This window comes from Centruroides sculpturatus, unplaced genomic scaffold (genome assembly GCF_000671375.1).
Source record: "Centruroides sculpturatus isolate CEXI.00-Female unplaced genomic scaffold, Cexi_2.0 scaffold393, whole genome shotgun sequence".
Lineage (NCBI taxonomy): Eukaryota > Metazoa > Arthropoda > Arachnida > Scorpiones > Buthidae > Centruroides > Centruroides sculpturatus.
In genome coordinates, this window is record NW_019384611.1 from 148,638 (window position 1) to 174,039 (window position 25,402).

The following is a 25,402-nucleotide window of genomic DNA, read 5'->3' on the forward strand; positions in this document are numbered from 1 at the left end:
ATATATATTTATATAATATATTTTATAATTTTATTTATTTACAATTTTTTCAAAGGAAACACATGTGTTTTTTGTTTTTTGAATTTCATTTTACTGTTTTATAATGCTTATGTTTTTTTTTCTTTTGATAAGTTGATATATACAGTAATACCTCGACTTACGCTACTCCAACTTACACAAACCCAGAGTTACGCGATTTTCAAATCTCCTCAATTCGTCTTTTGTTTGAGTGCCACGCAACTCTTGATTACTCGCTCCCCTACACTATTGTTCAGCTTACATGTTCGGATGTGTCGTGCAGAATCGACACATAGCTACAATTTATTTTGTTATTTATTTCTGTGTTTGTTATATCTACGGAGACTTGAGAGACTTTATGTGGTGATTTCTTGTAATCATAAATGAATCAAAAGATGAGATAAGATTAACAAGAACATTTATTAGCTTACATACATCCGACTTGGATTTTAGACAAATTGCGAAATTATACCCCGACTTATGTGGTTATCGCTCGGTCCCACCTATTACGTAAGTTCAGGGTATTATTGTATATGTATGTGTATATATATATACAGTATAGGATTTATCAAAAGAAAATATATAAGAATTATAAAATAATATAACGAAACTCAAATAACAAATTCATACATGTGTTTGGAAAAATTATAAATAAATAAAATTATAAATTTTTGTATAAAACTCAATTTTTTTTGAAAATTGTCGTTTTTTATTATTTGAATTTTCTAAACATATGCTTTTTTCATAATAAACATTAAAAAATTTTATACGAAACGATCAATTCTTTTTAATACGATTATGATAACTATTGAAGTTTGTTAATTTTAGATGAGTAAAATTACATAAAATAGACGTGAAAAATGTAAACATGAACTTTTTGATATAAATAAGAATTGCTCCACATTAAATACATCAATATATATATAAATCTTATATCAAAATGTAAAAGACAAACTTTTACTTCAAGCTATGTCATTGAAAAAGTTAAATGAATAAAATCAAATTATTTTATATATTGTAAAAGTATAGTAAAATATTACAAACAGTAAGTGATAATAAACTAATTTTTATTGTAACTAATTTTTGACATTCATGAACAAAAACTAAATAATCAGAAACTACACAAAGAAATGTTTACACAGGATTTTTTCCATAGATGTCTGATAAAAATTGAATATTTTACAAAGTTATAAAATAATGTGTTTAGTGACCTTCAGTGACTAATATTAGCCTTGGATGTCTTCAAACTGAAGCACTAAAATTTGTAGAGCCAGTTGGGAGAAGAAGGGTTAAGTTGAGAATTATCCATTATGCCAAAGAACATGTATACAAATATTTTAGTGTGATACTACATATCTGATAAATTTTGTGCTTATGCATACAGATGTAAAATCTTGCTTTTAAAACATTGATTGTATGGCAATTTTTACTGTGATTTTGTATTAGTCTGCAGATCTTTTGTAACTAATAATGCAGTCATAAATTATTACATTTGAATACATTTGAAAAATGTGGGCATTGTGAAGCACTGTAAACATGAAAACAAAACATTTTTCAAAAACTGCATTTATTGCTGTTTAAATGCATCAACTTTTTGTAGCTGCATTTTCAATATAGTAGCATATATTACATTTTCACACCAACTTTTTTTGGTTTTGATGTCTTGAAACTCAGATGCATGTTAGATTCATTGGCACATTAGAATAAATAAAGTATGATAATTATGCACAATTCAAATTATATTAATCTATTTATATTAAAAAATTAATATTTTTATTTAATTGTTATAAATAAGTTATTGGTAAAATTAAATATATAAAAGTAAAGTGCTTAAATTTAATATGTGTACATAAATTTTAATAAAATTTTATAATTTGTGTAATAATTTTGAATTATATTTTTAAAAATGTTTACATCACAAATATTTGTAATTTGCTTTTTAAAGAAAATTTTACCTAGTTTAAAATATTCTGAAAGGTGTTCAGTTTTTGATGCCAGTGGAAGGTTTCTATTGCTCTCTGTGTAAAGAAATTATGGCTGATGCAACTTGTGCTGAAGATCATCTTAAAAGCACATCACATAACAGGAATTATACAGTAAGAAATAAACATTAATTTAATATAATTTAATATTAATGAAAAAGTTTTTTTGTATTTTCTGCACTGACTATTGCAGGAGCATTTCAAGCATTTTTTTCAAATAATTAATATTTTAATAACTTTTATGTATTTAATATTACAATTTAATGAATTATTTATTTATTTATTTTTGTTTAGAAATATACTCTTTTAAATCCATTTTATGAAAGAAGATGGAATCTTGATAAAACAGCAGGCATAGCTCGAGCTGAAAAAGAAGAAAAAAAAAGATTAGTATTGGAGAAAGAAGAAAAGAAAAGACAGCAAATTGAAAATGAAACTAAAATGAAAAAGAAGAGAGAAGCTGAAAGGCGACAGAAAGAAATTGAAAGTGCAAAAGAACGTGCAAAAGAACATGCTGTTGAATGTGCTACAGAACGTGCTAAAGAGTTAAAAAAGTTGTCAATAGATACTACTATTATACCTCCAAAAGATGCCACTCCAAATAAAACAGACGATAAAGATAAACCAAAAGGGATTAAACTAACTCTTCTTAGTGATAAGGGAAAACTTAATAAACAGAAGAAAGACATAAAGACAACTCAAAAAGAAACTAAAGCTGTCCCAGTAATTTTTATAGGAAAAGCACCAAACTTTAGATCAGCTTTAGTAAATAAGCAAGATCCATCTGGATTTGGAAAATTCAATTGGAAGAAAAAAGATGAAAAAGAAAAAAAAGATGAGAAAATTGAAAAACAAATTCCTGTGAAAAAGAATAATACTAAATTTAAGAAAAATGAAAAAGATAAAGAAGAAGAAAATGAAGTAAAAGTAACAATTCAGCAAAGTAGTTTTCCTTTAAGAAAGAAAAAGAATCAAGCACAGCCTCTTGTTGTATATGGACCTGAACCTATGCCAGAATCTTATGAACAGAAACCACATCTTAATGATGTTGATAAAGCAGATGATGATGGTATATTGCCTTCTGCAATGGATATTGCTCAAGCATTTGCTGGAAAATTTGAAGAAAAGCAACCAGCTAAAACAGAATTAAATGAATCATGTATTGATGTAATAAATGATGATGATGATGATGATGATGATGATGATGATGATAAAAATATTGAATTTTCTATTTTAAGAGAAAATTCATCCACAGAGAAAGAAACTTTTCATTATCCATTTAAACAGATACATTTAGAATCCGAAACTTTAGAAAAACATGATAATTTTATTGATGAAGAGACATCTAAAATTTCTGAAATAAGAGTAATTAAAGGAATTTCAAACATAAATGAAGAAAAAACAGAAAATCAAACTATTCTTCAGCCTGTACAAATTACAGTGACAGAAAAAATAAAAAATCCTGTTGAGTTAACCCTCATAAAGGAAACTAAAAAGAATGAATCATACACAGATTCTAATAAAGAAAGATATGATTGTAAATTTGATAAAGAAAAAAACACAAAGCATGATGTAATTATCAAATTTGATAGCAGTCCAGCTACTGAAAATAATAAAATTGAAGAATCTCTTATTGAATTTAAAGCTGCTATAGAGGCTTTAGAGAAAGAAAGTAACAAATTTATACCATGTGAGGATATTGAACATAATTCACAAGTTGATTGTGACAAAATTGTTGATCAAGATCATAATCATAAAAGTGAATCTATTAATATTTCAGAAGAAAAATGTAGTAATGATTGTAATAATGAAAACAAAATAATTAATCAGCTACAATCTACTGAATGTGAACTAGAATCAAGTGATAGCAAACTTTTTCAGAAAGAAAAACTAATTACTGAAATGGAAAGCAATTCAAATATCAGTTCAATTGCTATAAATAATGAAGTTATTTTAAAAAAAGAAAATAATAGAGACAGTTTTGATTCTGCATTAGTTTCTTCATTTGAAGAAAATAAAAAATATGTTCAAGATGGATTGTCTAGTTGTGAAAAATTAATGTTAAGAGAATCAACTGTTAATATTAATTTAGAAAACATTTCAGAACAAAAACCAAATGAATATAAAATACCATTAGGGCAAGAATCTGAAACAGTTCAAAATTTACCAAAAATATCTAATGAAGAACATGAAATTGTTCATCATAAAATTAATTTTGAAGAAATGCGTAGTAATAACACAATGTTATCTGAAAATAAAATATCTGAAAAAGTTACAGATAATTCAGTTTTTAAACCTTGTATATCTAACATTTCATGCATAAAAAGTAATGACTTTGACCTAGTAGAAACTAGTGATGTCATTAATGTTATTATTGAAGAATCATCCAAATCAATGAATATGGATTGTGATGATTATTCTGTTGATAATGATAACTCCAGTTTAAGAGAGAATAATAAAAAATGTATTTTGCAAAAGGAAGTTAGAATTATTAGTGAAAGTGCTAAAGAAATTTCAGATGATAACATAAAATATGTAAATGTTGACTCAAATAGAGAAGATAATGTAAACTTAATAGAAATAAACAGTGAATCAACCCCTGAAAAAATATTGCAAGTAAAAACAGATAGTAATGCAAATTCAAATACAAATTCAGATTTACATACAGATATTAATTTTTCAAATTCTGCAGAATTAGAAATTAGTTTAGAATCTGAATCAAATCTAATATCTGCACAAACTGTAAGTAATCTTAGTTTTATTTTATTTAGATACTCTATTTTAAATTATTAATAAATTGAATTTTTATAGGAAACTGAATTAAGTAATTTACAACATGAAACAATGGAAATTGATAAAATAGAAGAAATACCTGAAAAAAGTACCATTTGTACACAAGATAAATCAGAAAAAGATAATTCTTTAATAAAATCAGATAGCTGTTCTGATATATCATTTCAGTCATCTGAGAGAATTGATCAATTTCATAATCAATCAATATCTAAAATATTAATGAATACAGACATTTCTAAAAACAAAGATATTAATAATAAAGGTACATTTTTATTAAAATTTAAATTATGCAAATTTTTTTATAAAATGCTATTTAAAGATGATATATTTAATTCAACATTTGTAATTATTAAGTTATACATTGCAGTGAAACTTGTATAAGAAATGAAATAATGGTAAACAATAAGTAGTTACCTCATCAGAATATGAACTACTTAAATTATTTTATACAGTAGAGCATCGATTATCCGAATACTGATCAACTGAAACATTGGTTAACTGAAAGTGATTCAGTTGGCACATTCAAATTTTTGCTAGTGCTGTGGCCCTGCAATATTTGGCTGTCTGGGCTACTCCAATATTATTTTTGTAGGTGTGCGTGTTTTAGCTGGAAGCACTGGCACGACCATATTGTATCGTTAAAAATTATTTCTTTATTTTGCACAAACAAAATAAATATATTGAAAAATACAAAAACAAAAAAATATATATTTCAGAAGTTAATCTAGTATCAAAAACATTCCAATTCAGCACAACACACGTTGAGAGGGTACTTAAGGACACGCCAGTATTTGAACGAGGCTTTTTTCCTCTCCATCGCGAGTGATGTGTTTTGCTTCAGCTCGTCGGAGAATATAGCTCAAGCGGCTGACATCTCCAGATATACTCAAGAAAAAGAAAGAGTTTTGTTTGTTTTGTGTTGTGTTTTTCTGAGGACTGAGTGTTGGATGTGTGTCATGCTGAATCAGAACATTTTTGAAACTAGATTAACTTCCGAAATATAATTTATTTTTTATTTTTTTTTTTGTTTTTTATATTTTTCAATATATTTATTTTGTTTGTGCAAAATAAAGAAGTAATTTTTAACAATACAATAGCTACAATTATTATTTAAAAAAAATTTTTTTTGTTAGGCTTAACATTGATGAAAATTTAATGCAAAGTGACATCAACAGAGAAAAATTTCAACATGGGATAGGTTAATATATTTTTCATACATGATCAATTATCCAAACAACCCCAGTCCCAAATTGTTTCGGAAAATCAATGCTCTACTGTATTTAATATTTGAGAATTAATAATGTATTTTATTTATTCAATATTTCTTGATTTATTTGACTTTGAATTATTTTTAGGTTGAGTAACTGAAAATTTTAATCATTCCACTTGTTTACTTGATACCAATATTCAAAATTGAATGGAAGTACACTTTCAGATACTGTAAAGGAAAAAAACAAATAAAATAAAATTAGATTTAAATTGTCAAATTTACTTGTAAATTAGATTATAAGTCAGAAATTACATAAAGTTGTGAATGTTGTATTCTAAATACAACATTCATGAATACATTAAAAACACTGCATCATTCTATATTGTAAATAAATTGGAACATACTGGCTTTGAATAGAGCTTGAAAAATTTTATGCTGCCTCATATAGTTAGACAATTCAGTCATTATGATAGATACAATGCTGACGACAAAAGAAAAATAAAATAAAAACTTAATATCAATAATAATAATAATAAGTCTCTATCATCAATTGGCATAGATTTAATGATAGTTATTATTTTTAATAACATTTGTGTACATATTTGGCTGTTTTTGGAAAACTTTATATAGTATATTTTTATGTCATTTCTGAACTACTATAGTTTATTTCAAATAAATTGGCACCTAACATGAACATAGGCAGATGTCATTTTGTCTTCTGATTGGTCTAAATTAGGGTTTCTCAAATGGGATCCTGGCTATTTTTTTACCCCGGGAAATATCTTGGGAAATTTTTCTCATCCCGGGAAATCCCGCAAATTTTTTAAAAGTTTACTTTTTTCTTATTTTGTGTTAAGATTGAAGAAATTTTACGAATAGAAAGTATAATTAACTCATAAACTGTCAGAATGCCAGAATGCATTTGTATTTATTAATTTAAGCCTGCTTATTAGTTTTTTTTTGTTTATATGTCTCAAAAATAAATAATTGTTGAACTGCGGACTTTGTAGTAATCCTCAATTGATACGTTCTGAAGTGATTCCAACAAAGGTTTTAAAAATTTATATATATATATATATATATATATATTTTTAACAGAAATTTTGCGAAAAACAATACCTTACTACCACCTGCAGTGAATTCTCTGGCAGAGTGAGAGCTCTGTATTCTCGCAATTATTATGAGCACACTTGCAATTGAATAAAATAACAATGTAGAATGTTTAACCTTTACCATAATACTACACATTCTATCTTTTTCTCCTGGTTTCAATGACCGGCCCAATCCCAATTAATTTCAAATAAGTTATTGCAGCTTTTTTGACAACGCGATTTTCTCGCTCGGTGTTATCGCTGTGCTGTCTCGCGATCATAACACGATAAGNACTTCAGTAGCAGTCCCTCTTTCTGAAGAAATTCAAACTGAAGATGAAGAGCGCAATGACGATATTGAGAAAGATGAAGAAGACTTTAGTTATAGTATTGATTTTGAAAGTGTTTTGTGTGAGCGTTTGGCTGAAGATCCTTTCGATATAGATATTTCATTTGAATTACATGACACACTAGGTAATGAAATCGTCTGTTCTCAAATCATTAATAAGGTTAGAAAAATAGCAAAATTTTTTCGCAAATCACCTTTAAAGAATAACATCTTACAAAAATACGTTGAACAGGAACATGGGAAAAATTTGCACTTATTTCTGGATTCCAAAACCCGATGGAATAGCCTTTTAGCCATGTTAGAGCGATTTATTAAAATAAGATCATCCATATCGAAAGCAATCATTGACTGTAATAAAGATACGGACAATTTTGATCTTGACAAACAAGAAGTTACTGTAATTCGTGACATCGTGGCATCACTGCAGCCATTAAAAGCTGGAGCAGAAAAGCTTGGCAACAGAGGATCGACTTTACTTTCATCGGAAGGTATTTTTTCTTTTATTGTAAATGAGTTAAATCAACTAAACACACCTTTTTCAAGAAGACTAAAAGAGTCGTTTATTCGACGCATAGCAGAGAGAAGAAATGTCAAACTGACTGGCCTCATACAATATCTCAATAGTGGAAAGAATTGTGGAAAAGTTTCAACTTTCCCAAGTGAAAAAAGTTTGCCAGCCTTACCAACTAAGACCTTGTTAATTTTATCAGCAAAACAGATGTTAGATCGTCTTTTTGGAGTATCTACTGATTCTAATGGTGTATCTTAATATACGTGTTATATTACAGGTATATTAAGTAAAATAAAAAATGTTTTTCTGTAAAACTTTGTAATATTTCTGTAGTGCCAGTATAATAAGTCCTGGTAATAGAAGATACGTTATTATAGACGATAATTTATATTTTACTAAGAAAAAAGGACATTGAGGCATTTTAATTAGTACTTACCAAGTTTATAAAAGGAAATTGCATAAGTATATGGTAGCTGCAGCAAGGGTCTAGAACAGTGGTTCCCAATTAGTCCTGCGTACCACTTCAAGAAAGAGCTCAAACTCGCGTACCTCGCAGAAATTCATATTAATCCATACTAATATTATAAATTTGAAGGTAATTCTGTCTATCTGTCTGTTACCTTTTCACGTCTAAACCACTGAACAGGTTTTAATAAAATTTGGCACAGAGATAGCTTATATGTTGAAGATGGATATGGGCTACGTTTTACTGTGAGAAAATATCTTACTCCCACGAGAAAATTCGATATAATGTGGGCAAAGCTGTAGGTAGACAGCTAGTGGTAAATAGAATAAGTTTTTTACATTTATTACCTTTAAAATACAATTCTAATAATAATGAAAATAACATAAGGTTATTTAATTTTAATATGACAAATGTGCATGATTTTCTTTGCACAACTTTGTAAAATCTGGTTGCTTTTTGGTCAGCTTCAGTCTCAAGTCATCTTCGAGTTGAAGTCGGTGATGATGTTTAGTTTTCATGTTTGTCATAGCCGAAAATCTGCTCTCGCAGAGATATGTTGTGCAAAAAATGGTAGTAAATATTTTATTGCCGCTTCGCTGACATGATAATATGCAAGAAACAATTTTTGTTTCTTGCATAAGAATTTCATTTAGGTATTGTCACAAATGTATTTTTTGATGAAATTTCAAGAATATTTTTAGTTATAAATAAACAAATTTGTGCATTCGACATCATGTTGTAAATTGCCGAATTTTTGATGGTCCACCCATTATTTTTTGATTGCTTCATCTCATGCATTTAACTTTTAAATCGACCGATTTTAGATTGCTTCGCATACCCCTTCATGCAATTTTGCATACTCCCAGGGGTACCACTAATTGGGAACTATGGGTCTAGAAGAATCATAACTAGCTCCCAATCCATAGTTTGACCACTGTAGGTGTTACAGCCAAACTCCATTTATACATTTTTCAGTTGCACATTAAATATTTTCTGCATGGTACATTCTCTATTTTAAAATACTTTATATGTTTCATTTATATGATTTTTCACTTATATGTCATATTTTTTTTAGTATTCTTCAGCACTTTTTCTCACTTATGCCTTTGAAATGGAAAAATTTAAAGTGGTTATTAAAAAAAGTGAAAAGGCAAATTATGTATTCACTTTTAGAATGACTCTTCATTCTTTCATGTGGCTTTTGACAGAAGGAAACCTCCGATGGCACATACTGTATTAGTGTGTGATAAGTCCATCAAGAAAAATGAGAAACAAATAAAACTTGGTCAATTTTTAAAAGTTTTTGGTTTTCTTCATTTAAGTGAATGGGATGCATAGGTGATCTGCTGAGGAAAGAATGCTTTCTGGGAAGTCTTTTATGGAAAACTTGCCCTTATTTAGGTGTACTAACATGAAGAAAACCTGGAAAACTCCACATTGCCAGTGTTCACAATTGTTGGTAAGGCATGACTAACTACCAGTGTTCAGTGGTTTTATCTGTTTGGCTACTGGTGGGATTTCTTTTTTTTAAGTGCATGACTTAATTTCACATTGTTTACTTTTCCTTTTAAATGTTGTTCAATTTATTATATATATATATAGAAAATTGAAACTTCTTTGTCAAGAATTACACACAAATTCAGTTGTATAGTTTTATTTGTGTTGTATTGCACTTTTTTATGACTATATTCACTCTGAAAGCAATTCAAAAATAATTTATTTGTATGTATTTCTCACTTGTACAATATTTTTCTGTTTCCTTTGAAACATATAAACAAGGTTCACTGTATATACTGCTGAGGTAACACTTATGTTGATAAATTCCAACAAAAATTGTTATTATTTTATTTGTAATTTTGTTTATCATTTACAATGCTCTCATTTAAACAAATATATTTGCTGAAATAAGCTTTATAACTTTTTCTATTATACATGTTTCACAAGTTAGTTAAAGTTTAATTGAAATTATACATATTTCTATAGTATATGAAAAAGGATTACCTAAAATGCTAAACCTGACTGATTTTAAGAAATTTGATTTATATATATAAAATATTTAAGTTATTTTAGATACTAATCATAAATAAATAAAATAATTTAAGTATATTTAAAAATCCAATTTAATTTTTTAGTATTTTTTTATATCTCTTGATAGATTCTTCATTGCAAGTACTAGAAAAAACAATAGAAGAGGCAAAACCATTAGAAAATATGACAGAATTTTCTAGTACATTTGAAGAGAGAATAATAGTACAGACTTCTAATATATCTGAATTAAATTTAAGAAATGAAGAAATTTGTAATAATGAATTGAACAATCAAAATTCATTTTCAAATGATTTATCAACTGATAATGAAACAGAAAAAAACAATATAGGTAAGAATTATTTAAAATTATTATTTGTGTCTTTAATTAAATATAAATTGTAATATTACTTTGATAATATTACTGGGTTGTTTCTTTGTTTTTCGTATTTGTCGCATTTATCATTGTTCTGTCATGTTTACTTTTAATTTTTATATAAGAATTATTTCTGATACTTACATGATATTATGTATTTTTCTAATAACTCATTCAGAATTTTCCTCCAGAATGTCAGATCAATAAATAATAAGCTTATAACTTTATCTAGTATTATAACAATGATTTTGATTTTTACATTCTTGTTGATATGACATTACCAATTTTATTAACCAAATGGGTTTTCAATTTTTTCTCTTACCCATCAAAATCAGAGACAGTGGCATATTATTATTACCTATATCACTTTATGTATTCAAAAGTTTTGAATGTTGGGACTCCATTCTAGCTGTTAACATTCCAGATCTCCATTTGATTATTATTTTGATTTATGCTCCTCATTCTAAAAGAATGAGTATTTTTCAAACTTTATACTGCTTTCTATGCTCCCTTGAATCTATACATAACCAGAGGCTTATTCTTTGTGGAGGTTTTAATCTATCCAATGTTTTCTGGACTACTTCTGGTCCAAGTTTTTGTAATTTAGATCTTGCTGAAGCCTTTTTTTTTTTAATGAAATATGTTATTTTTCAACTTTCCCAAGGGATTATAATGTTAGAATTATCATGAGAAAGATTTTATCTCCTCCTTGTTGTAATTCTTATTTTGATCTGGCATTTTTAAATAAATGCTCCATAGCTACATCTCTTACCAACAGTTTTGCCTCTGATTAGCTATTTGTTTAGATGTTTCAATTTTTTCTGACCCTTATAAAACTAAATGTTTCATTAAAGTTAGTATTTGGTCACAGTTTAATCAAAAAGCTGCTATTAGATATTTATGTATTGGCCATTCTTAGAATCTTCTCATTTGCCAGTTGCTGTTATTACCAATCTGACCTATAATATTTTAAGTTCAGCCATTGAAAAGTATTTAAAATTATGAAAAAGCAATGTTTATTCATATAAATGATTTTCTGCTCATATTAAAAAACTATGTAATATTCATAGAAAACAATGGTACAAGTGGAAAAAATCTGGCAATTCAAGAGATTTATACCTATATCAAGTCATACAAAAACAGTATCATAAGTAATGTTTATTGTCTTTTTAAAATTATTTTAATAGAATAGTTAATTCTTTTGCCTCCTGATTCCAAGACTTTTTGGGCTTTCATACCGAAGTTCTCTAGGAATACTCCTAATAAGACTTTTATGTTTCATGATAATCAAGTACATGATATTTATCTTAATCTTAAACAAAAACTTGTTAATATTATTCCAGAAGCCAATTACAAACCACTTACTTTTTCTTTGCAAACATTCTTTTTCATTCTAATTTTTAGAAGTCTCTTATGCTATTAATATACTTAATACATCTACTTTCAGTCTACATCATATTCCAGCTGTGCAATCTATTTCTGCTGTTATACTTTCAAAATTTTTTTCTCATTACATTTGATCTAGTTATGTTCCCAATCAATGGATCACATCAACAATTATTCCAATTCCAAAAACAGATGAAAACACTGTTTGACCCATTACATTTCCCCTGCAATGTTAAAAGATTTTTGAAATCTGCATATACTGTAGAATCTACTCTCCTTTATCTAGTAAACTCCTTTCTTTTCAACATTGTGGCATTCACCACCATTCAACAACAATGAATTTATTACAAACTTTGTCTTATATAATTAATGATTTTGAAAATAAGCAGCCTTGTTACATAGTATATATTGATATAAGTAGTGCATTCAATTCTGTATTACCTGATATCCTTCTTAACTTATTATGTAAATATGATATCTATCCTGTGATTTATTCTTGGTTCAGTAATTATTTCTTATTAAGAACTTATAAAATTAAAATAGGTGATTATACTTTTCTTGATTTTGTTCCTTTATGTGGTATCCAACAAGGATCTATTTTTAGTGGCCTTTTGTTTTCAAAGTATTTAAATCATCTTCTCTGTCAACTTAAATCTCATATTGTAGCTTATGCCAATGATAAAATTAATCTGTTCTGATCTATCTATCTTACAGTCTGATATCTATTTATTAATAAATATGTTTAAATCTGCAAACCTGAAAATTAATATAGAGAAAACAATGGTTATGTATTATGCTTTGATTCATAATCCTCCATTACCTGTTTTTTACATCTGTTGTAATCTAATTAATTACGTAACTTCTATTAGCGATTTAGGCATAGTTTTTGACACTAAACTTACTTTCAAAAATCATATTGATAAACTAGTTAAATGCCTGGCTATCAGACATGGTATTTTATGGCAATTTTGTAATCCCATCTTTAATAAAAGGTCATTGCAGACCATTTTTATGCTAATTTTCAATCTTGCATTGATTATGGATTGTCCATGTGGTCTATGACGGCACCTTCCCTTTTACACAAGATTACTTCTACTATTAATAAGATTTACCTTATGTTTAACAAAATATGTAACCTGCCTTTCGCTATTGACTCTAATATCTCTAGAATTTGTCTGGGCTACCTTTCTTTCTTTGAGAGAATTAAATATTTTGACCAATTAATATATTACAAATATTTTAATGGTCTTATTCTTATTTATCAAGATTGGCTTTCAATCCAAATTCCATTGAGAAAACTTTGCTCACTTTTGATTTTACTGCTTTTTATCATTTAAATATATCCCAATGGTCTTTCATTTACTGTATATCATGAAACCTTAATAATTTTGATGAATTTTTACATCTTGATCTATTTGATTTTAAATTGAAATGTGAAGAAGTACTGTATCTATTTTAAGATTTGTTACTTGGTTTTTTTATTTTTTTGTTTGTTTTTGTTTTAAGGGGTATTGTTTGTTTTTATGATATATGTTTTTGTCAGGGTGGAAATCAACTGTCTATCCAGACTTTTCCTGTAAATTTAATGAAATAAATAAATAAATTATATGAAAGAAATATTTTAGTATTGAATGTTCTGAATATAACTTCAAAGCACTTCAAAAATATTAACTATATTAAAGAAATTAAATGACACGTAAAACTAGTTGGATTATAGAGCATACCAAAATTACAATCTAATTTATTTTTATTTATTTATAACTTTTAAGAGTGTGGTAAATAAAAATATAAATAAATTCCATATGATAGCATTTTATTTATGTTAGTTATGAAAAAGTTTGTCTTATAATGGCTAGCTTCACTGTGTTTGAAATTCTTCCTGTTTTCAATATACCATATTACTTCAATATAAGCCGCCTTCAAATTTAAGCTGCAGTAGGAGTAGAAAATTGGAAAAAATAATAAAAAAATAATAATGATTTTATATGTATGATTTGAATCAGTTGCAGGGTATCTTTCTTATTTTAGGTCCTGAGAATGATTTTCTGTCTTTTTTACACTGAAATTACTTTTTCTTTATAGCTCTCTAACAACACATATTTTTTTGTTCAATCGTAAATCTTTTACTGGCTGCATGATTTCCACTTTCTTTGGCACACAATATAACTTTGTGAATTCAGCATTATATGTAAACCATTTTTCCATTATTGGTGAGTGCAAGTAATAAACTAATTTAAAATTTGATTCTACACAGCTGCTATCAAACAGCAACTGGATTAAATTTAAAAAGTGTGAACAGGGAACCACTGAATAAACTGCTATCAACGATCGTAATACTATGTGCATGCGTAGAGCATAAAGCAAAGACCCAATTGTTGGGGAGTGGGGAATCGGCAGAAATAAGAAGTTAAAGTATTTGCTTTGAATTTAAGCTGCACTCTAATTTTATGTCTTAAAAATTGGAATAAAAAGTGCAGCTAAGTTCAAAGTAATAAGGTATTATTCATAACTCTCTTCAAAATTCTGTAGATAATCATTACATAACTTTTTCACAAATGCAGTAGAATCTACTTAATGTAATCACTTTGAGACTTATTTATATTGATAGCACTTAAAAAGACTACAATTGGAGAAAATTCTGGTTTTATTGATTCTGATATTAAAACAATATGTAAGAGCAATTAAAAAATGTATAACTTAAAGATTTGTTTATTGTTATTATTATTATGTAATTTATCCAGTAATGTTTGCTTGCTACCATCTGTTAATCACTAGTTGCTGTTAAAACAATAGCTAGCATATTATAGAATAAGAAAGATTAGCAATTTAAACTATTGTGTTATGAACAAATAATGATTAAGGTTTAAAATTCAAAGCACTGGTTACGACTGGTGATAACAATAACCAAACTCTGATTACAATAAATTAAGTTTTATAAGTGTATTTTAACGTATATGATTTGGGTCTTGCTAATTTTAATAGCATTAAATGACTGATAATGATATGTGATTAAAATAAACAGTCTACTGCAGTGTAAATAAAATGTAAGGGATTCAATATACTGTATTTTCATATGGACAACCTATAAGTTATCTGCAAAGAAATCAATTTAAAATTATGAGTTTAATAGGGTCATGGTTTTATTGTCACTTGAGAGTATATACTGCTGTTAGTTATGCATAGGTTTTAGTTCTTTTCTAATAATATGTTTACAGATTACATGCCACCTGCATGAATATACAATATTTTTACTTTATCTATATTATACATTCTTAAAAATTATAAGCAAAAAAATCTGAAAATAACTTTTGATTTACTTTGTATTTGGTTCTTATTTATCAGTTATAATGAGGTGGAAAAATTAATTTAAAAATTAAAAAATAAATATTTTTCATGTATATACAGGATGATTCTAACTATATGTGAAAAATCTTGGACTAATTCTTCAAATAATTTCAATCATAAAAGTGTATGTGAACATATGTTCAAAATGGCATCGTTTTAAAGTCGCAGGATTTTAATATGTGGCTCCATTGAAAATGTTGATGAATTATGGAATCAAATTGTTGTATGGTGTGAAATAATGACACACCCCTGATATTTGTGAATGTGTGCATCAATCAATGCAGCAGAGGATAGAATTTTGTATTACAATTGGCAGTAGTCATTTTCAACAGTTATTACAATTCTATTGTTTTGAACATATGTTCATATGCACTTTTACAGTTGAAATTATTTGAAGAATCAGCAACTGAAATTTGTTGCATATATTTAGAATCACTCTGTATATATATATGTGAGAAAACATTCAGTTGAAATATATTTCAATGACATATTACTTAATTTTTCTATTAGTTAGGAAAACAAAAAGTTTAATTAGAATTCATATTCATGAAAGTTTGAAAATTTATTTATAAAATTATTTATTTAATATATAAATTTTTTATGTAAATAGATTAAATATGGATCATGGTCTTGCTTTCATTAATCACAATAAAATACATAATTATTAAAAAATTTATAGAAATTCATTTAATATTTATCAATGATATAAAATGCCTCATTATTATTGTTCTTTTGAATGATATAAATGAAATTTTAATATGTTTAAAGAAGGAACGATAAAAATAATTTCTGAGAATATAAATATAACCTATGTAAAATTATTTAATTGCTATTTATATATAAAAATATCTGTATATAGATTTGTTCCAAGACTACAATTATTTTTCGACACTTTCAATCCTATAAATTCAGTAGAAACTCAATTATTCAAAATAGTTTTTATTAAAAGAAAAAAATATAGTATTCACATACAACAGAGTATTAATACACAGAGCTCAATTTCTCCATTTAATTTGAAATTACTATATCAACTGTTGATTATAGTGCCAAGAAACTAGGTCATATATGTAATATAATTACCTCTTTCTAACCTGTTACCGGTGTGTCTACTAACTCTTAACGATCCAAAACGAATCAAAACTAACGTTTTCGAACCCTTAACCGGTTCTTCTTCAGGTTTTTTCGAATCTCTGATGGAAAATGCAGCTCGTAAAAACTTTAAATTCGAAATATGTAAGTTCGAATGCACGTTTCCCGTTTCCGTCGTTGTATGTCATGCGCAGTCGACTCCAAACGGGCTNTAGGTCATATATGAAAGATGTTACATTTTGAGTAAATTAATTTGCTTTCAAATACAGTAATTGCATTATAATATTTATGGTTTATGAAACATTTTTATTTTATATTTTGAGACAGCATGAAATGTTAATACTAGATACTGGACTTTTTACATCCACTTTATTTTCTGATGTACTTCATAGTGTATAAAACAATTGTTCCAAATGCCTGAAATGCATATTGGCATTTGAAACAATTGGTTTATACACTGTGAAATACATTAGAAAATAAAATTAATGTGAAAAAGTCCAATATCTAGTATCAACATTTCATGGTGTCTCAAAATATAATTTAATGAAGGACAGTTTCAACACAGAGAAAAAAATTTACCCAAAATTTTTTTTTTTACTAAATAATAATACTGTATTTTATTTCAGATTTGGACATTGAAATGCAGGACCAGTTACAGAATTAAATTTCATTTGAAAAATATCCAAGTTTATTAAAGATATAATCTATCATATACTTTTAAAATGAAATCTGTGAAGATTCATTTGCACCAACATCATTTAATAGTTTATCAACAAGCTGTGAATATTATTTGTGATTTCTTTTCTTATCCAAATGATTCATTATTATTGTTGTATATTGGTGTGGTAATATTGCAATTTTTCATAAAAGGAAATGTTCAAGTAGTCAGTCATCATATATATTGAAAAGATGGAGTAACATAATTGTGTATCACTTATAATTATGTTATATAGACTTTTTTAAAGTACTATGATAAAGTATAGTTTCATGTATAATGTACATTGCTGTTTAATAAAGCGTGTTTTGCTGGATTTTCTTTTATTTAAATGTTTTATACAGTTTCTTACATAATATTGTCTTATAGTAATTTTTTCTTTTAAATTTTACTAAATGTAAGATGAAAGTTGTAAATATCATATATATGAGGTGAGTGTTGAATTTTATTTTCTTTTAATCTGTATTCTCTTGTTTCAAATAATTCTATATTTTCACATTATATCTTTACAAAAATGCCATAATTTAGCATATTGTCATTGGATGAAATGAGACTTTTTATGCAAAGTGAATATGTAAAAGAAGAAATTTTCTGTATTTGGTAAGTTTTTTCTACTATCTTAATTTTTGTATAATATAACTTGAAAAAATTACAAAAAATTTTAGATGAATTATATAATCTCTACATACAGTATAACTATAATAAAAATTTGCTTCTTGTCCTTCTTTTCAAATATAAGATTTATCAAGCTTATATATTGGCTTCTTGTCTGAGAACATAGGGAATGTTTTTTCACTTGGACTTCAAGAGACTTTTTTTGGCTGTTCTACTTTATTGATGTAGGCTAATTGACTAATACATTTCAGGTTACAAGTTCTTTTACACCTACATTACATTTAAAAAAAAAAACAAAGATTATAACTATAATATATTTGTATATAAAATTTTTTTTTTATTTTTGTACTTTGTATATGAATATACTTTCATTTTTATTTTTATTACATTCATTTTTATTGGTTTCGTCCAGGGCTGTGGAGTCAGAGTCGGAGTCGTGGAGTTCTGGTGTTTTAGCCGGAGTCGGAGTCGTCAAAAAATCCGCCGACTCTGACTCCTTTTTACTTCCCAACTTGTTATGTATATAAAACGGAAAAGTATTGGAATCACATCAAATTTGACCTTCCAAATTTTTTTTTTTTTTTTACAAATCTACACGTTTGGAGACCTCCTGAACCCCTCAAGAAAGTCAATAAAAGGGGAAAAATTCACGCGCGTGTGTGTTGGCATCTAATTTGTTTAATTTCTTTATTTTCTGTTCTGAGATATTAAACAATATCTCAGAATGGGTAAAGTTTAAGAAACGAAATGTGGCACTGTAGCTTGCGTATAAAGGGGCATTAATACTATTAAATTTTGGTTCTTAATTAAAGATCGACAGGGTGAAGACAGGTCATGTGTCATATCTCTTAATGAATATTTTACTCGTTATTAGTGTTCAAAATTAAAAAAAAATATAAAATAAAACTCATCTCTATCCTTAAAGTAAGCTTTTTTGGCATTTTATAATAGTACAGTAAAACCTGTTAAGATGTTCTTGACTAAGATGTTAGAATGTATATGGGGACATGATTTAGTTCAACCACTTTGACCAGTAGCATAGTGTAGTGGGGGTGGCAGGGGTGGCAAAATTTCACAATAAATAATAATAATATCTTGTAAAAATTTGAACCATTTCATTTCATATTTTTGTCACGCCTACGATTTGGACCGATTGAAATGAGCACAGAATTTTTCATTACTTATTCTGTGACGAAACTGAATTTTAGTCTTTTAAATTGAGATACCTAAATAAGGGGGCGGCGAAAGTTTTTTCCGCCCCAGGCGGCTGACACCCATGCTAGGCCACTGACTTTGACACTTAATAACTAACTCCTGTGTTAAACCATCTGACTCTGGTTCTGACCACTCTGACCATAGAAATTATTAGACTTCAAACAGGGTGAACAAAATCATGCCCCACACACACAGTCTAACATCCACACATATAGGAAAAAACCTCAAATCTTTTGCATATCTCGAAATTTCAAGGTGTCCTGAGTCCAGAAATGTAAAAATTTGGGAGGGGTCATTTTTTGACTGAGCGCTACACTTTCAGAAAGAAAAGTAACAATTATCGAATACATATTTATATATTACTTAGAGGAGTCTTTTAGCTTTGGAATAAAAAGTTTCTACGTTCTATCTTTATCAGAACTCTATTTATTGAATCTTTTATTCTGAGGTCACGTGATGACATCAGAATTTCTGTGTCTCTTTCAGTAACAAGTCCACCCCTGGTTGGAGTCAGAGTCTGAGTTGGAGTCGGTAGATTTTTATGCAACTCCACAGCCCTGGTTTCATCCAAAACTATTTTTAAAGATATATTAGATCTATAAATATATATTTTTTTTATAAAATATTACAAAATTGGCTTTTTTGTTACTTAATAAAATTTAATTATAAAAATTTCTGGAAATTTTTCTTACAAATACATATATAAAAAATGTAATACAGTGGAACCTCGGTATACGACCTTAATTCGTTCCTGATGTTTGGATTTATACCGAATTGGACGTATACCAAACCAACCTTTCCCATAAGAAGTAATGTAAAAATGATTAATCCGTTCTTGTGTAAAAAAAATGGCTGGCTTTAAACACCTCGCTTTCCTGGCTAGTTCCTGCTTGATTTTTTGTGAGATCAGCGTGTATCTTTTTAGCTTTCTCGCAAATAATTGCTTCCAATACGCTGTCTCCAGCACTATTTTTCAGTTATCCAAAGCAAAGCAATTTCTCGACATGATCTAATGTCTTCGATCTCTGTTTAGAAATTGATTTAACCCCTTTCGCAACGTTAGCAGATTTAATAATGTCTTTATTTTTTGCAATTGTCCATATCGTCATCCTCGGAATATGGTAGGCAACAGTTAAAATCTCGAACACGCGTGCCACCTTCATATTTTTCAACAATCTCTTTTATCAGTTCCATTGTAATTCTAGTCATTCTTTTAGTTTTCTGTCACTTTTCATTTGCCTTTTTGCGATTCGTGATTAATAAAAATAATAAAATTTTACTTACAAATTAAAATCAGAAGAAATTTAACAAAGTTATAAACCATTGCACTGCGAACGTCTAGTCTGGTCTAGTACACGGATAGTGCTACTTGTTCATAGATGGTGCGTATAATTGAATTATGTTGTATACCGAGCAAAATTTGTTTCGTCCAAACAGGACGTATTCTGAATTGGACGTATTCTAAAGCAGACGTATACCGAGGTAACACTGTATATTCTAAAACCCATTTACTTTACTAATCTGTTGTTTAAGGCATTTTAGATAATTTTACTTAAAAAAGTTGTAGGAAAATTTTAGAAACCATAGCTAACATTTCTGATCTGTGAAGCTTGCCTAGAACAATACACAATACATTATTGTTTAAACATTTGTTTATTCTCATAGATACTGTACATTATTACAGTGTAGCACTACCAACATAACCATGAACCTATTGTTACAATCCACAAGTATCATACATTATTGAACAATCCTTCTTGGTTTTGATTCACACCAGGCAACAAATGCAAAATGAAAATCAAATTTCCATCTTGGGATTATTTATGGAGATGTTTAACAAGTTGATATAGTTGATAAGTAACAAGTATGGTGAGATGACATTAGTTGAACATAGTTGATAAGTAACAAGTATGGTGAGATGACATTAACAAAAATGCCAATTGGAATCTGTCTTGATGTAAAACATCAAGACAGATTCCAATTGGCATTTTTGTTAATGTCATCTCACCATAACTTTTCACACTCGACAGTGTGCACTGGGTGTGAAAGAACAAATTCAATAACTGTTGATATACGAGAGTAATCAGAGAGAAGGCCATTTACAACTATCATTTTATAAACTTTAACCAATGGCATATCCTTACATCTGACAGCAACAGATCTTTTAAACAAATCCCACTATATCAGAAATTGTTTTTAAAATTACAATATTAACAATTAAGTATTCATTTATTAGAAATTTTCATGTCTGCAAAACAGATAATAGATGATGCCCCCATACACAAGATGATGTCTGTCAAGGTGGACTTTTCTTTCACATTATCAGAGCGATGATAAATTCACTTGGTACTAACTGTCCCATTTTAGGAGAGGTAGGGTGATGTTAGAGCTGTCACCTGCTTAGTATTGGGTTGGTTTGGCCAGCAATTTTAAATTGCAGCCAGTGATCGACAAAAATATTTAAGTTTCAGCAAAACAGTTTAAAATATAAACAAAAGTATATTTAATTGAAAAAATATTAGATAAAATTATTTTTAATATTTAGTATGTGTACTTGTAATGGTAAAATGCTTGAACAACACCTCAAATACTTTTTTGGCAACACTTTAATTTGTTTAAATGAACATTTTTTACTCTTTTCACAAATCTGCATCAGTTTAACAAGAAGATTTGCACTGTTTAAGAAGACAGTTCAAATCTTTTTGTTAAACCTGATGCAGACCTGTGAAAAGGGTCAAAAACATTATTTTATAGAAATTAAAGTGTTGCTGTAAAAAGTATATAAGGTGTTGTTTAGGCTAAATTAGTTTCAGCCTATACAGAAGCGTTTTGTAATGATAAAACGACTTTCTCGTTATAACTAACAATTAAAGTTTTTGTTATAATTCTTAAAAGATGATGTAATATGTTAAATTTTCAAATGTGTTTCATGCAATTTTAAGTAAAAATAATTTTTCGCACTAAATTTACTGTTGTTTTGAGTTTTAAAAGTTGATTTTTTAAGATGAATCAGTCTAGGCATTCATTTCATTCTTTTTTCCTTGAATAAGTACATGTAATTGTAAATTTAGGAAAATATGGCTTGAGTGAATGAATTCAAAACTTGGTTAATTCGTGGTGATGATGATATTCATTCAACTCATTGCATCATTTGCCAAACCTCATTTAGTGTTAAGTATTACGGAATAATGCACTTACGAGGCATGCTGATTGTGAGAAGCATTAAAAAAGAAGTGCATCTTCTCATTACCCTCCCCCAGTCATTGTGTTGGCCAACGAAACAGTTTTCAAAGAAGACAACCTTAGATGACACAATGGGATAGTTTTTTTTTTCAAGTAAAAGGAAATTAGCTGTAATTTGTTTAGTAGTAGTGTTGCAATATTAAATGTATCTGCAATAAGATTACAAATTTATTTTCTACTACACAATAAAAGCATGTGTACATATAAATGAAGAATTTTTGGTTTTTTTTTTTTGAAAGATTGATTCTGGATTTTCCAATCATTTTCCATTCTTAAGCTCAATGTTTATTAATTAATGAAAGTACTGTGCTTGCAGTGTAAATTGTTAATTTTTTTAAACTAAAATAAACTTTAGAAAGTATTCAAAAGAATCAGAATTGAGAGAAATTTTGGTATTTTCCCATCACTAGTTAAAACATCTTAAAAACTAACAATTTTAAGATGTGTTAACCACTTGGAAAACATTAGGTTTTTAGCAAAATGTGCAAGAAATGTGCCAAGTTGCACTAAATCCAAACTCTTGTGGTATCTTAGCGAAAAAACTAGCGACAGCTTAAACCCTGTGTACTACGGTTTCAGTTTTGCGATTGAGTTGACTATATTTCTTTATATGTAAGATCTTTGTACTAATGTAATCTGTAACAAAACAGAAAAGTTTTTTTATTTCAATTGAAATTATTTCTTTATTTAAAGAAATTTTAAAAATTAATTAAATTTTAAATCAAAAGGTTAATGTTGAAAGAACTACAGNATATTTAAATAATGATTTCCATAGTTTTCCTCACTTTTTAATTCTATCAATATTATTTATGTATTTAAGTTTAAATTTTATGTTATTCTTAACATTACATATTTTCCATTTAAAACTTTTCTGCAAAAGTTTGTGCTATTTTTCTTTCTTTCTATTTTTTTTAATACAGTAGAGCGTCGTTTATCCGAATTAATTGGGGACTGGGGTTGTTCGGATAATCGATTATGTATGAAAAAATATATTAATTAACCTATCCCATGTTGAAATTTTTCTCTGTTGCGTGTCGTTTCGCATTGAATTTTCGTCTATGGTAAGCCACCGTAAACTTTTTAAAATAATAATCGTGGCTATTGTATCGTTAAAAATTATTTCTTTATTTTTTACAAACGAAATAAATATATTGAAAAATATAAAAACCAAAAAATATATACTTTAGAAGATGATCAAGTATCAAAAACGTTCGATTCAGCACGACACACAGTCCTAAGAAAAACACCACACAAAAATGCCAGGGCTGCCAGCTAAAACACACACACCAACAAAAAAAAAAATATTGGAGTAGCCCAAGATATAGCCAAAGATTGCAGCGCCACAGCACTAGCAAAAATTTAAATTTGCTGACAGAAATGCTTTCAGTTAACCAACGTTTTGGATAACTGGCTTTCGGATAAATGATGCTCTACTGTACTCATTTACACACTATCAGTGAAATTCTGCTTAATTACTCTGCAGTGGCAAAACACTAATTACTCTTACCTATTGGTGATAAAGGGATACCATGAATTATGCATTTTAAACTTTTATAATCTCTTATTCTTTTTCTGATTTTATTTTCATAATTTCTAGGTGTTCAAACCATTTTCTTTTATCCATATTAATTTCTTACTTTTTATTTTTATTGCATCCTTCTTGATTTTGCATTTAGTATTATTGCAGTGTTTTGCCACTGCAGAGTAATTAAGCAGAATTCCAGTAATAATCTCTAAATGAGTATCAAAAGAATAGAAAGAAAAACAATAGCACAAACTTTTGTAGAAAGTTTTAAATGCAAAGTTAGTAACATTAAGAATAATATAAAATTTCAATTTAAATACATGGATAATAGCAATAAAATTAAAAAGTGAGGAAAACTATGGAAATCATTGTTTAAATATAAACATTGTAGCAGCTCAAGTGACATGAGTAGTTTTTAAAAGAGAAATAATATAATTTTTAAGGTCTTATATATTTTAGAATATACATATAAAGAAGGGACCTTTACTGTATTAATAAAATATAACAAAACCTCTAGACCATTTTAAGAGGAAAATATGAGGTTTTAAATGATAGATTAGTAACAAGTAAATGTGTTTTGGAATATATTACATTTTTATATGTGTATTTATAAGAAAAATTTATGGAGTTTTTTATAATCAAAAATTCTTTTTTATAAAGTGAGTAGGTTTTAAAATTAAATTTTATTAAGTAACAAAAAAGCCAATTTTGTAATATTTTATAAAAAACATATATTTATAGAGTTAATATACAGTACATTATATTTTAAGACACCATGAAGTGTTGATACTAGACACTGGATTTTTTCACATCCACTTTATTTTCTTATGTATTTTACAGTGTATATACCAATTGTTACAAATGCCAATGTGCATTTTGGGCTTTACAAAGATTTTAATTTTTAGACATACCTGACAAGTTTTTTATAATGGCTTTAAATGTATTGTTGGCATACATAAAGTATCAACACTTCATGGTGTCTTAAAATATAATTTAAAGAAGGACATAGTTTCAACACAGAGAAGATCTAATATACCTTTTAAAATAGTCTTGGATAAAACTAATAAAAATGAATGTAATGAAAATAAAAATGTAAGTACAGTAGAACGTCGATTATCCGAATCAATTGGGGACTGGGGTTGTTCGGAAAATCGATATTTTGGATAACTAGTTGTGTACAAAAAAATATATTAATTTATCCCATGTTGAAATTTTTCTCCGTTGCGTGTCGCTTTCCGTTGAATTTTCGTCGATGTTAAGCCTAACGTAAACTTTTTAAAATAATAATCATGGCTATTGTATCGTTAAAAATTATTTTTTTATTTTGTACGAACAAAATAAATATATTGAAAAATATAAAAACAATAAAAAATTATACTTCAGAAGTTAATTTAGTATCAAAAATGTAAAATATTTGAGTAGCCCAAGACATAGCCAAAGATTGCAGC

General features: G+C 27.6%; 1 protein-coding gene across 1 annotated transcript in view; it reads left to right on the plus strand.

The window, feature by feature from the left end:
* Positions 1-17,672, plus strand: part of LOC111625256 — a 73,731-nt gene extending 56,059 nt beyond the window's left edge. The window contains exons 3-7 of the mRNA XM_023368361.1: positions 1,986-2,114; positions 2,295-4,742; positions 4,812-5,055; positions 10,576-10,797; positions 17,268-17,672. Coding sequence (XP_023224129.1) covers positions 1,986-2,114; positions 2,295-4,742; positions 4,812-5,055; positions 10,576-10,797; positions 17,268-17,305 — 3,081 coding nt within the window. The 3' untranslated portion in view covers positions 17,306-17,672. The remainder of the gene's footprint in view (positions 1-1,985; positions 2,115-2,294; positions 4,743-4,811; positions 5,056-10,575; positions 10,798-17,267) is intronic.
* Positions 17,673-25,402: the final 7,730 nt, after the last annotated feature.